This window comes from Punica granatum, chromosome 5 (assembly GCF_007655135.1).
Source record: "Punica granatum isolate Tunisia-2019 chromosome 5, ASM765513v2, whole genome shotgun sequence".
Lineage (NCBI taxonomy): Eukaryota > Viridiplantae > Streptophyta > Magnoliopsida > Myrtales > Lythraceae > Punica > Punica granatum.
In genome coordinates, this window is record NC_045131.1 from 3,792,683 (window position 1) to 3,807,436 (window position 14,754).

Consider the following 14,754-nt stretch of genomic DNA (forward strand, 5'->3'; position numbering starts at 1 on the left):
TAGACTCGTCAATGATCACATACATCAATATATTCAACGACATAGATCAAGTATGGTTTTGCAGCATGGAAATTACATGCAATGTGATTTAAATATGCCTATTTCCAACTGGTCAATTGTAATCCTTAATGAGACCAAACAATACTTAACCAGAGTGGAACATACCATAAACTGCATTTCATATAACTGTAATTTCCCATTATGTACTAGTACAATAAAAAAGCATCGAAATACAACTTCCCACTAAACCGTTATATCCTCACAAATAACACCCTTTATGAGCAATATGCTCATGAAAGACCATAGGTGGTAAGCCTTTAATGAGCATATTTGCAATCGTGGAAGTTGTAGATACCCTATAGATAACTGGCCACTCTGAACTGTTGTTGAAATATAAGACTGTCAACTTATTGTCACGAATGACTTTAATAGTCTTTCAAAACTTTATATAATTCGCAGCTAGTGGTAAAATTTCGCAGTCATATTCCATAGCTAGATGCTGCATAACAACTATGAATTCCGCCTCCATCATTGAAGTACGCTTACCATTCTTCCAGGAGATAGCTCCTCCCGCCAACAGAAATACATAGCCATACGTGGATCTTAAACTTTTTTTTTTTTTGCATCCAATAGAACGAGAGCACTTAATGATCTCAAACTGAATTGATTTAGTGAGCATAAAACACTATGTTCTCTATAAATACCGAAAAACCTGTTTGGCTGCTTATAAAAATGATCCACGCCAAAATTACTTAAGTACTTCCTAAACATGGCAATTATATACGCACTGTCTAGATGCGTACATACTTGTGCATGCATTGGACTCCCAGACTCATATTGCACATGCATAGAAAATCTGCTATGACTTTATCTGTTTAAAGTTATCCTTAGGGCATTGATTGAGACCGAACTAGTCTCCTTTAGTAATAGGGGTAGCTCCTGATTTACAATCTTTCATGCAAATATACTTACTCCCACTAAACCGATGGTATCTATATTCATCAACCACATCCATATCGAAACTAAATGAGTCGGCACCTTGATGAAATTTTTGACACCATTAACGAGATGCCTACTTTAGCTTGTTCTTTAGGCTGTTGAATTTATTCTTCCGGAGTAACCTCTTGAGGTTAGATAATGAGTAATTTAATGTTGTCCTACTGTTCTGAATTCATTGTTTGATCAATATCAGAAATAACAACTGTAGAAAGAGAAACAAATTCCCTCCAAAGGACAACATCCTTAACCTTATCTTCCCTAAAATTCAACATCCTCAAAAATTGACATCTCCCGTCAAAGAATCATTCAGTAGTGGGATCATAAAATCTGCAATCCCAGGATCTTTCAGAATAGCCAACCAAATAGTAATTTACCGTCACGATGTCCAATGTCTTTTATTTGACTTACCTTAGCTAAACAATCCATAGTTCATAAGGAGTTTTCGGTACTGCCTTAGTTACTCTGTTAAGTAAGTTACGGTCTTTAGTACCTCTTCTAGAGGGATTCTGATAACGTAGAATGAGTAGTCATGCTTCTCACCATATCCTTTAAGTGTCCTTGATTCGTCCCTCAGTAAAACCATTCACACCGGGACTTCCTGGCATACTGTACTGCTGGACGATACCATATGCCTCTGAGAATTTGGCAAAAGATATGGATGGCATTCACACGATCCATCAAATCTGTTGAGGAGTAAAATGGGATAAATCCCACATCGGAAAAGAAAAGGAAAATCCATGGGTTAATATATGGCTTGGGTACCACCACTTATCAGCTTGAGCTTTTAAGTGGATATAGGCCTGAGCCCGTATAAGCCCAATGGAAATTTAATATGGTATCAGAGCGGGTTATGCTTCCGCATGCCTACGCGCGTATGCGCATGGACTCACACCACGCCATGCCTAGTATGTCCGTGTGCAGCCAATAGTGCGCCTTGTGTTAGTGTCCCCCCTCGCCCGAGCACGAAAGATGAGCCCGGCTCGAGGTCAATTGTTGAGGGCGGGTATTTAAGGGCACGTGACAACGTGTAGGCAGAAATAGACCACACATTGCACGTGAGGGCGGGTGTTGAGGAGTAAAATAGGATAAATCCCACATTGGAAAAGAAAAGGAAAATCCATGGGTTAATATATGGCTTGGGTACCACCACTTATCAGCTTGAGCTTTTAAGTGGATATGGGCCTGAGTCCGTATAAGCCCAATAGAAATTTAATAAAATCTACCATAGTATTCATCACGGTCAGATCCAATGGCCATAATTCTCTTGCCCAGTTGGTTATCGACCTTGGCCCTTATAGGACTTGAACACATCTAGGGTTTGAGATTTTTCACTAATTAGATATAGGCAATTATATCGAACGCAGTTGTGTCTAAACGAAGTGTTGTTGACCATTCCAAGAAACTATAAGGAAAAGTCCTCAAATATCCAAATGGATTAGTTCTAAGATGACTAAGCTCTTATAGGCACCTAATCTCATGATGTTTATCTATTTCCCATCTATACACTCAATGCAGACTTAAAAGTCCACCAAAATCCCATCGATACACTCAATGCAGAGTTAAAAGTCCACCAAAATCGGGAAAATCCAGAATTCCATCTCACACAAGACCATTTGGATATGTAACCTAATCGCTTGTGTTTCATTATGGCTGCGGCCTCTACCTGCCCTGGATGGTGCTTCAGCTTATGCGTCAAGTGGTCGGTGACAATGTAATTGATTCTTTGTACGTTTACTGACAGCCCGAGAGATCCCCTAGTTAATTAGTTCATTCGTCTTCGTCGTGCACAAGATGGGTTTCAAATCGTGTTCATATCGCACGTGTCTCGACGTCATTTCTAAAAAAAAAAAACTACTTGTGCTTATTGATATGATAGAATATATATGTTTGGTTGTCCGCGTGGCCTCGGCTCATCATGTTCATCATAGACCCTTGTTTGATAGAAAGAAAGAGCCCGAAATGCAAAACTAGCTGAAACTGATTGAAGACCGATCAGGAGGACATCTGTGTAAGTTACCAAATCATTCAATCAAGTGGTCAAGATTAGCAATACAGATCGAAATGAAAGATCATGACTACAGTATTCGGATAACAGCAAAATCCTATGAACCCACAGTAAATAATGCGTACAGGTACGTTTCTCAAAACACACAAGGACGAGATATAAATCGGTATGATAGAACAGAGAATGCAACAAAGAGAAGTCGCAGCATACAAGTAGATTTCGCGCCTGCGGGGCTATGCATGAGCGTAAGTCGGCGGGGCAGGAGGCCCTAGGTACTGTGAAGCCCGAGCTGCTCGCCTTCGCTTGTATTCCCTATAGATAAGGTAACTCGCCAGGGCAACGATCAGGATGAACAGGATAGTTGGTACCGAAATCACTATAACGTGTCCCATGTTGTCCTAGTCCTGCTGAGATTCCCGGACAGCACGAGAAGAAACGATATTCGGCTTTTATGTATGGAGACTACGAATAGCTACTCGCCGCCGCTAGCCTCTCACCTGATTCTCTGCAAAGAACACAAATTCATTAACCGTAAACACCCAACAATTTTGATAGACAAAATGAACAGCAGGTAGAATTGTTAATCAGCAGGGGAACAAAGACCGTGCGGCTGTGAACAAGAACCCGGTGCGCGTGGCGATACCAATCGAGGTGATTAAATATACGAAAGATGGAAACTGACCAGAACTAAAAAGCATCAACAACTCGCCCTGATCTCAAATTCTCAGAGACACTTCTAGAGAAAGTGGACGAGCACGATCTGATAACATCGACTGGCTCTGATTCCTTTTTATAGAGAAGACCAGAAGACGAAGAAAGGTTTGAGTGAAAGAGAGGAGAAGGGGTTACTTAACTCTGTCAATAGAGGGAAGAGACAGACAGACAGACGGAAACTGGAGCAAGAAATGGAATCGGAGTTACAGTACGAGATTCCAGCCAAAGAAATGTAGTGCGTGTGGGCGAAGTTTGGACGGTTCCCCCCCCCCCCCCCCCCCCCCCCCCCCCCCCCCTTATAATGTAATATTGCATCCCAGAGTCCAACCCAATTGATCCAGTTCGAGTTACGTCACCCCACTAAGCGAATAAATCTCTTTAGGGTTTTTTTTTTCACACTCGAGTTTCAATTTAAGAGAAACATGTATGGATTCGCTTAAATGAAAGAGTGGTCTTGTTTTAATTGAAATTATATTTTTATTAATTAAATTGATGATTAGTTTGCTCTGGTTGCCTCCACGCGTCACTATCCGGGAGCATGACAGCGTTCATCAAAGTCATCTACTCCCACAAGTTATTGCCACCTTCGTCCTCTTCCTTCTTTGTGCCGACTGCCTGCTCTGCACGCGGGAAATCGCTCCAGGTATTATTCATTCAGTCGGCTGGATCCAACACTCCATCCATGGTGCGTTTTCAGTCGATCGGATTTAAGGGCGGATTTAAGAGTTTCGCAAATCACATAAAGTGTCTGGCATGGTTGGAAAATTCTAGTATGATCTCGTGTCCCATGACACTGAATCTCTCCACCGTTGGATGCTTAATGTACTCAGGATCCGCACGCATCTAATGCGAGAGAAGCTGTATCCCCTTATCACGGAGTCATGCTAGCATAATAGCTGGCATGGTGAGATAAAAAGGCGAGGTCGAGCATAATATAATTTATTAAGAGATAAATCCTGCTCATAAGGTGGATTTAGGGTGGAATAGGATTGTGATTTATCTGTAATGTCTGAATTAGCCCATATTTTAACTTCAAATTTACCGATTGTCACTTTGGGGCTGGCTCGATGCCGCCCACTATGGCTCCCAACTCATGTTGTTTCGGTTGCTTCATTTTTGTCTAATGAGCAAGGCGGGTGCTGAACGGTTAATTTTACTTTTACAGATGCCTATGATCTGCATCTGATAATAATAATAATAATAGGATTATATTATTTTGGATGGGCATATATTCCCCTTACAAAGAAATTCCCGGCCTACTTTTGGAAGCCCAACTTTTTTTCATTTACAGCTCCGCATCGAAGGCCCAGCTCATTTTCTCCTGATAATAATTCTCAATTTTTATTTATTTATTATTTTAGAGGGAGACGGGATCCTTTATTCTTTTCATGATGCATCAAATTCCCTGGCTCAGCTCAGCTGTGCATCAAAAAACCCAGCTCATCAAATTCTCTGGTGTTCCTTTTAATTTTATGGTAGTGGCCCGACTCATCCCCACTTGTTATTAGGTTTCCTAAAGCTATTATATTCAGTAATAGAGTTAAATTTCAAATTTTCATTTCATTTCCATTGAAATATATAAAAGACAAACGAACGCGTTGATGGAAAAGTATGTATATATATATATATTTATATTTAAGTGGGGTTGTAATAATGGAATTGAGGAAGATTGATAAAAAAAGTAATGATTGTGTTGTTGAATTATAAAAAAAGTAATAAATAGTTTAGAATATTTAATATTTAAAACTTGAATTGCATAGTGATTAAGATTAAAAAAAACTAAAGAAAAAGAGAAAAAGTAATGATTGTATTGTTGAATTGAAAAAAACGTAAAGTGAAGTAAAGTGAAAAATATTTCCACACCAAAATCAAACGGATCCTAAGTTTTGTTAGAGAATAGAGTTAAACTTCATCACAATTTCACTTTACCTTCTTTTTTTTCTCAAATTGAATAATATATTCATTATTGTTTTGTCTTTTGTTATAAGTAATAATAAATTCTCATACATATATTTTTGTCATCATTATTATAATCAATTTCTTAATAATAAATTTCCTCACTTCACTCATTCTTCAATCAATTTAACAACATAATCATTACATTTTTTTTCATTTTCTCCTATTTAATAATAAATTTTTACATATACTTTTTTCAAACCATTATAACAATCACATTTAAACATATATATATTTGGAATGGAGTGGAGTTCAACTGTACAGTAATCCAAAACCCACTTAATCATTTATTGGTGCCCCTGATCTTTTTTTATTTTGAAATCTGGTCCATTTTCTGATTTTTAGTCAGAATGTTAGAGAGAAAAAGAGGGGAAGGTAGAAGGAGAAGGGAGACCAGTGAAAAGGGCGGTGGTGGCTCTGATCCCGACCACCATAGCACTAATCGGGGTCGTCCGATATCTCGATTAAGGCAGTGGTAGCCATAATCGACGACCGCCACCGCCCTTTCCCCAGATCTCGATCTGCTTGATAAAAAAGAAGAAGAGTAAAGATAAGGGTCAAAAGTGAAAAGAAAGAAAATAGTAGGCTAACACGAGAGTACTGCACTAAATCAATTAAGCACTTATTTGATTAAATGTTTAAAATTTCAGTATTAAAATTTCAGTACTTAAAATTAAGTCCAAACAAATATAATTTTAATATTAGTAACTTTTTCAACAGTTGATTCTTACACATTTTATTCCTCGTTAGCCTTTCAATAGTTAAAAAACTGTAATGTGAATTGGTTCATCAGTTTCTACTTTTACGTAGACTACGTGTGTGCATATCGCCTTCTTCGTGGTGTGTCCCACATTCAAGGGAAGTGCGAAACACGTACCAATGGTTGATTCGTCTATATTACAGAAAGGAGAAGAAGGGGAGTTTGGGTAAATTTCGTTATTCTAAAAATGCCTATAAGAAATACAATAAAAATAATAATAACCAATATATATTGAAGAAGTTATGTGTATATCAGTAATTTAAAACTTTTTTTTAATTTTCTCTCACTTTCTCTCTTCCCTTATTTTCTTCCCCTCTCTCTCTCTCTATTCTCTCTTAGGTTCTCTCTCTTTCTCCCCTCCCATTCTTTCCGACATCAAATACGTTCGTTTAATCTTTTTCATTTGATTAATTAAGATTTTCAATTGATAATATTATTTCAATCCTCTACTACTAAACAAGACTACTACATTTTAAAAATAAAAATTATATAGAAGGTTTACGTAATACCGCGCATAGCACAAGTATGACTCATGTCCTACACATTGGATGGGCCGGGCTTGAGGCGAATCTCGCTTGCAAGTTCCAACTGACAATGGTCCGGGCCTGGGCCTAATTTCAGTTCAATTGACGAAGCCCACTGGCCCGTTTCCACTACATCCCCTCCCAGCGGTTTGACTCTATCAGTTCCACCTTAAACCCTAACCCCGCCACCGCCTCCCACAAAGCTCCGCCGTCCCCCTCCGTTCCGGGAATCGCCGGAACGACGACATTCCTCCATTTCCATTTCCACCGCCATTTGTGGATCGGCAGCTTATTAACTATTAATGGCGCACATCTCTTTGTCAAAGCTTCACCATTCATACCCCAACTCTCTCCCCGGAAGCTCCACTCGCTTGTGCCTCAACCTCCTCCGTTTCTGCTCCTCCTCAACCGATGAGCCACCGGCCGCCTCTGTCAGTGTCGCGGACCCTGGCCCGACGCCAGCACCGGAGTCCGAACCGGCAGCTGCGCCTGGACCAGCTCGGGAGGCCCCGATGCAGCGACCTCTTCGAGGTAAGCCCCGACCTCCTGAGAAACTCGAGGATGTGATATGCCGCATGATGGCGAATAGGGCCTGGACCACCCGTTTGCAGAACTCGATCCGGTCGATAGTGCCCGAGTTCGACCACTCCCTGGTGTACAACGTACTGCACGGGGCCCGTAAGCCCGATCACGCGCTACAGTTCTTCCGGTGGGTCGAGCGGTCTGGCCTGTTCCGGCACGACCGGGAGACTCACTTGAAGATCATGGAGATTCTTGGCAGGGCCAAGATGCTCAACCACGCCCGGTGCATCCTGCTCGACATGCCCCAGAAGGGCTTGCAGTGGGACGAGGACATGTTTGTAGTCCTGATCGAGAGCTACGGAAGAGCCGGGATAGTTCAGGAAGCGGTGAAGTTGTTCTTAAAGATGAAGGAGTTGGGTGTAGAGAGGACCATTAAGAGCTATGATATGGTGTTCAAGGTGATCTTGAGGCGGGGCCGGTATATGATGGCTAAGAGGTACTTCAATGCTATGTTGGATGAAGGAATCGAGCCCACTCGCCACACTTACAATATCATGATCTGGGGGTTCTTTCTGTCTTTGAGGCTTGAGACTGCTCTCCGGTTTTTCGAGGACATGAAGAGCAGAGGGATTTCTCCCGACGTGGTTACTTATGATACGATGATTAATGGGTTTATCCGGTTCAAGAAGATGGATGAGGCGGAGAAGTCGTTTACGGAGATGAAAGGGAAGAATATTACCCCTAATGTCATCAGTTACACTACAATGATCAAAGGGTATGTCTCAGTGGGTCAGGTCGATGATGGGCTGAGAGTGCTTGAGGAGATGAGGTCGCTCGGGATTAAGCCCAATGCAGTCACCTACTCCACTCTGTTGCCTGGACTCTGTGAAGCAGAGAAAATGGCAGAGGCACGAAGTATTCTGGATGAGATGGTGAATAGGTACATTGCTCCAAAAGATAACTCGATATTTGAGAAGTTGTTAACTTGCCAGTGCAAGTCAGGTGATCTGGATGCGGCTGTCGATGTTCTCAAGGGGATGATTCGACTTAGCATTCCTACGGAAGCGGGACATTATGGGATCTTAATTGAGAACTTGTGCAAGCACGGGGTGTATGATAGAGCGATTAACTTATTGGATAAGCTCATGGAGAAGGATATTATTTTGAGGCCGCAGAGTACGCTCGATATGCAGCCTGAAGCTTATAACCGAATGATTGAATACCTCTGCAACAATGGGCAAACAGGAAAAGCTGAGATCTTTTTCCGGCAGTTGATGAAGAAGGGTGTTCAAGATTCTGAGGCCTTCAATAATTTAATCCGCGGTCACTCTAAAGAAGGGAGTCCCGAGCCTGCTTTCGAGATCTTGAAGATCATGGACCGGAGAGGGGTGCCTAGGGGCACGGATTCTTATAGACTGCTTATAGAGAGTTGCTTGAGGAAAGGAGAACCAGCTGATGCGAAAACAGCTCTTGATAGTATGATGGAGAGTGGGCACCTTCCTGATTCATCCCTCTTTAGGTCTGTGATGCAGAGCCTCTTCGAGGACGGGAGGGTTCAGACCGCGAGCAGGGTGATGAAGGCCATGGTGGAGAAAGGCGTGCTGGAGAACATGGACTTGGTTGCAAAGATCCTTACGGCTCTCCTCATGAGAGGCCATGTGGAGGAAGCTCTCGGGAGAATTGACCTATTGATGCAAAGCGGGATTGCCCCTGATTTCGATAGCCTTCTATCTCACCTCTGTGAGAAGGGGAAGACTATTGCGTCGCTCAAGCTGTTAGATTTCAGTTTGGAGAGGGACTGTTCAATTGAGATTTCAAGCTATGAAAAGGTCCTCGATGGTCTTCTAACTGCGGGAAAGACTCTCAACGCGTACTCCATCCTGTGCAAGTTGATGGAGAAAGGTGGGGTCACGGACTGGAGCAATTGCAAGGATTTGATCAAGAGCCTTAATCAGGAAGGGTACACGAAGCAAGCCGATGTTATCTCGAGAATGAGGGGAGGTGAAAAATCCCGTGTTAGCAAGAAGGGAAAGAAAGAATCCCCTGTTGGAGCTTGATTTCCGGCTTTTATTTTACGTGGTTAATTGATGAAAATCAGTTTTTTTGTTGATTCCTATAGAGTACGCTGCCGATGATCTTCATGTTGATCCCAAATAAAGTTACCATAGGCTTGCAAGTAGTCATCGCCTCATCGGTTGATTCGAACTCAAGCTTTGCAGCTTCTCAAATGATCACTTTTGAGTTTTGTGCCTTTTCAGTAATTGAGCTCTGTAACTCAATTCAGCCCATGTATTTGATTTTCACCTGTAATTGACCAATTGTGGCAAGTCATAATCATCATTCCTTGCAGGTTTGATTCGTGTCGTAATTTGTAACCATTTCTTCCTAAGGACGTACTTCGTCTTCTTTAACCTTCGGCGTTCAGTTGATCATATCAAAATGTGCTTCGTCTATGGTCTCTCTCGTTAGTTGTTACATAAACGGATGATCCCATCCCATGTAAACAACTCGTCGTGGTTCAGGTTAACCAAAACCGTGTGTCGCTGAGGGACCAACGGACCCGAGTGAGGTGGAGGGCCCATGATATGCAGATGAAGGCCCCGCTGTTTGTTAGAAAGTAACCTGTGGTGGGCCTAACAGGGCCCAATATGGCCCAATGCAACCTAAGCATTGTTTTGCTTCCCATCGATTAAAACTGCCCAATGTTATAATTACACTACCATTAATTGGTCCTCTCTATTGAAACATTTTCCGTTCATAAAAGAGATCGTTGAGTCTATAAGAAGATAAAGAAAGTGAAGAATAATAGGGCAGTGGAAGTCCTACTAATAAAATGAAGCTCGGAACCTCTTGGTTCGAAGTTAAAGTGCGTGCTACTACATTAAATCCCTCCCTCTCTTGAATTTCAACATCATTCAGATTATAACAAAAGAGATTATCAAATAGTTAGGCTATGCCCTTGTGGCTGATATTCATGCTCCTATGCACGTCAATCAAACTATATCCCTGATTGCACTGTCACGTCCAGACCACTATGTACTTTAGTGTGAAACACAAAAATCGTTCAAGGGTGTAGGTAACTGCAGATAATTCACCCGTTGCCGTAGCGAAACTAAAAAAAAGTTGCATATATAGTTAGAGGACCATTAATGTCATATAAGTACCGTTGTATTTAGCTTATTGGTTCAGGTCATTCCTCTGTCATGATATATATATATATAAGATTAATATCTAGGAGCTAGCAAATACGTGCTTTTCAAAAGACAGTCGCTTTTTGCATGCATGCGTCGAAAACCCTTTGCGTGCTTTTACTATATATATGTACTTAAATTAATTACGCCCAAATTAATTAATTAATCTTTTAATTTGCTTGCTCCTCAAAGTATACATTGAAGGGCTTTTGAATCAAACCCTAAAAAGGGTTGCGATCTCAATCATGAAAGCTCCTAGCCAAGTCCACATTAGTCTTTGACTTAAAGTCTAAGAGAAGCTTCATGCATCATCATTTCCTCTTAACTTATGTATAGTAATAGCTAACCATAGCTCAAAAAACGAGAGAAATTTGATAACCCTCTGCGAATGTGATTGATATATAGTTTAATATTGAGGGGTACTCGATGGGTGTTTGACCAATCATATGATTTGGTTAATTTAGTATGACAGTTTTCTAATCTTTGGGCAATAGTTCATTTGTCTTCTTTGCAGTTCTTTAATTTTTCACATCCTTTTTCTCGTTCTCCCTTAATTATATCAAGAAGTGGAGGCTTATAATTTCCATTTACAAGAAAGAGAAATTGATTAATCTAGAACGGGGAAGGGCTCTATTCTAAGGATTAGTTTATGTAATGATGTATGTATTGTGTGATCGAGCATGCATGATGTTCTTTTGGACATAATAAGCTACAGTATGCATATGGTGAAATTAATGGAACTTGCAATGAAATGATTCACTCTCCCAATCGATGACCTTATCCATATCGGAGATTCATGAAAGCTCAAACTAAGTTATTTTTATTCATATAGAGTAAATCCAGATGTGTATATATATATATATATATATAATTCGTTCATCAAGTTTTGCAGACCATAATAATACTACAAACAATGCAACATTTCTGACTCGACTCACAATTGAATTTGCCCGGGGGAACAGGAACAAAGTAATAAGAATTTCAGGGTCCCACATAATTTCTTTTTCACACTTTGCGGGGAGACGCCTTTTTGGAATGAGCATTGTGAATGTGCCCCCTATATATATTATTAACACTATCAGAGCCCACCTTTGACTAAGGGCCTTAAATGTGTGGGCGCGAACTGTCCTTTATTTCTCTAATTAGCCTTTTAACCTTGCGTTCATTTTAATATACTTTTTTAATTGTAATTCTTTTTAATTTGAAACACCAATTTTTCTATAAGATCAATAATATTTTTTAATTATTTTCAATTTCTGGTTTCAATCAATAATTTTGCATACCTTTTTATTACAAATTAGAGCAACTCAAATAGTTCAATAATATTTTAACATTTCTAATCTTTCAAGTAATTCTTTAATTTTTTTATTCATTAAATGGTTAATTGCTTTCTATAAGATCAATAATATTTTGTAATTATTATTAATTTGAAGTTTCTAACAATAATTTATCATAGTTTTTTATTAAAAATTAGAGTAAGTTAAATTATTCAACAATATTTTAGCATTTCTAGTGTTTCAACTAATTCTTTAATTTTGTTATTTGTCAAATTGTTAATTGCAATACTTTCTTTATATATATTTTTGCCAATTATTTATATTTTCTAATTTATGCACAATTTGACTCTCCTAACCCCATTTATATGCCCTTGTTTAATGCAAAATGTAGTTAATTTTGCCATATGATATAGATTCCCCTTTCTTCTTACCCCCATATTCCACTTTCTTTTAAATTTTCATACGATTACACAACTTGTGTAAGATAACGGTTTCTCTCATAAACAAACAATGTCTTGATACACACCGTGTCAAAGAAGAAATATGCATATGATGATATCTCATTACTATCACTTGCTTAAATTATTATACATGTATATAGATATATATAGGTATAACTTTTTTACCATGTTGTATTCAATAATGATCATTTTTTTTTACCATAATATAAAAGCTAAGAACTATTGTAGCTTCCTCGAGAAAGGTAATAAGCATTTACGCAAAGGAGTTCAATTGCCCCTGCATATTCTTGTATAATTATATGATATATGTATATATGTGTGTGTGTATAAACTAGTGGCATATGCAAATGTGATTGATTGGCTCCCCCAATAGGAGCAAAAATTATATCTCTCACTGGGGTAAGAATATTAATAAGCATTGTCTTTGAAGTTTTCGAGGAACGATATGTTGAATGTAATTAATTGTGTTCCTAGAGAAGCATCGATGGTTTTAGAATCCCAAAGGAATATACCAAATTTTCTATAGATATATATCCGTAGCAAGAAAAGCCAAATGTTAAAAGAGAAAAATTACTTTATACTCTTTTCAAATAATTGTTAACTATATATATTGTTACAATGAAAAGTTCATAAATTTAGTATAATGAAATAGAAATTATATTAATACAGAAATTGAATAATCTCCTTTCGAGAGTTAAAATTTGAAAACTCATTGATTACCGAACGGGAGATTAGCATCTCTCAATATTAGTAATATTTAATTAACCAGTGAGGGAGGGAAGAAGAATAAGATGGATGATACTAATTGCCAGTTACTGTGGCCCCCAATTAATGCTATGGCCGTTATTTTGGACAAAAACCTGAAAAAAGAAGGGCGGAAAAAAAAAGAAAAAGAAAAAAAGCAGAAGATGTAATGCGCGATGATGATGAAACTCAAGCAACCGTGGAGACAGGCCCATCCCTACAATTATACTGACGTTGTTTTTTATCTTGTCCCCTAAGCAGCAACCCTCTCATAAGTTGCAAAAATTATCGTGGTCATATGTACATGTCCCCATTGATTGTGGTAACAAATTAAGTGATGGAACCCGTGACGAGTTGCATCGGTCTGAAGTAATCGAATTAAAGTAGCGTATGCTGAGTGCTCTTGTTCGGGGATAAGTTGTTTTATATTTTTGTTCCATCCCTTTGTTTTTTAATTATTATAATTATAAGCCCTTTTGGAGGTGAAGATGGGGACGATGCACCTTTTTGTTGGGGGAAGAAAATGGCCATAATGTGAGATGGACGATGGACTTTTGTTTTATTTTCTTTTATTAGGGCATAATAGAGACGTATGGCTTCGTACAAGAATAGAAAGTGAAGCAGAAATAAAATAGCACGTAAATAATATTAGTGAGGATTGAAATCAGATCTCTTTGTTCTAAGTCGATGTCTTGTGTTACTGTACCAACACTCATTCCTTTGAGAGATCATGGATTTTGCAATTCAATGGGGGACTGTATAAGAAACTAACTTAACCGCATGCAGCAGGAACGTACGTGATGGGCATGAATGAGGTAGAAGGATAATTTTGGTGACATTTCTAGGAAATCGCAAGTTGATGTCATCTCTCCCCTTTCATTAATTTGGATAACTTTCGATGACGGTATCTTATTATATATTATGGATAATACAACTACTTTGAGCAACGTAATCCCTCTTACCTGCTACGGATCATGGACCTAATGCAATGACATGTTAGATGCATTCAATTCATGAAATGCAAGTACGGCATTTTCCTTTTTCTGGAACCATCTCAAAATAGGTAATCGGATGGCCTGAGAAAGATCCAGAAATTCTTTAGGCCTGGAGAATTGCTTAGCCTTGGAGTTGGAGTGAGACTGTTGGACGAAACATCCGAGCGAGACCGTCATAATTCCCCGAGGATTATGAAAGACGTGCCTTGAGTCTCTAATGACCTCATAACCCTAAAGCTTCCCAAACTTCCTAGCTTATCTCTGGTGTTCATAGATAGGTACATGCTTGGGCACCGGGAATAAAGTCCTAATATAATCGTTCATGATTTTGAGTTATATTGAGAACTGTTTGAAGAACTTTTGGCTTTCTTTAACCAACGTAGCTTGATTCCAGTGGTTCAACACTTATTCCCATAAGCAAGGTCTCGGGTTTGAATCCTTGTGAATGTAAAAAATTCACGCCAGAAAAACTTTGTCTTTCAACAGACCGACCCGACTTAGATGGATTAGTCAAAATCTAATTGAACTTTCGGATATTAGGGTCCATACAAAAAAACTATTGACTTTCTTTAGCTAACTCATTTATGGGCATCAATTCTTGATGAC

General features: G+C 39.2%; 1 protein-coding gene and 1 long non-coding RNA gene across 2 annotated transcripts; one reads left to right on the forward strand and one right to left on the reverse strand.

The window, feature by feature from the left end:
• Nucleotides 1-3,002: 3,002 nt before the first annotated feature.
• Nucleotides 3,003-3,994, reverse strand: LOC116206706. Its single transcript, XR_004156776.1, has 2 exons — nucleotides 3,687-3,994; nucleotides 3,003-3,509 (listed from the first exon to the last, which is right to left on the reverse strand). It is a non-coding gene; the product is annotated as an uncharacterized LOC116206706 (long non-coding RNA).
• Nucleotides 3,995-7,110: 3,116 nt separating this feature from the next.
• LOC116208238 (pentatricopeptide repeat-containing protein At2g37230) lies at nucleotides 7,111-9,833 on the forward strand. The gene has a single exon (XM_031541583.1). It carries the CDS (start codon nucleotides 7,261-7,263, stop codon nucleotides 9,535-9,537), a length of 2,277 nt encoding a protein of 758 aa, XP_031397443.1. The 5' UTR covers nucleotides 7,111-7,260; the 3' UTR covers nucleotides 9,538-9,833.
• The last annotated feature ends 4,921 nt before the right edge of the window (nucleotides 9,834-14,754 follow it).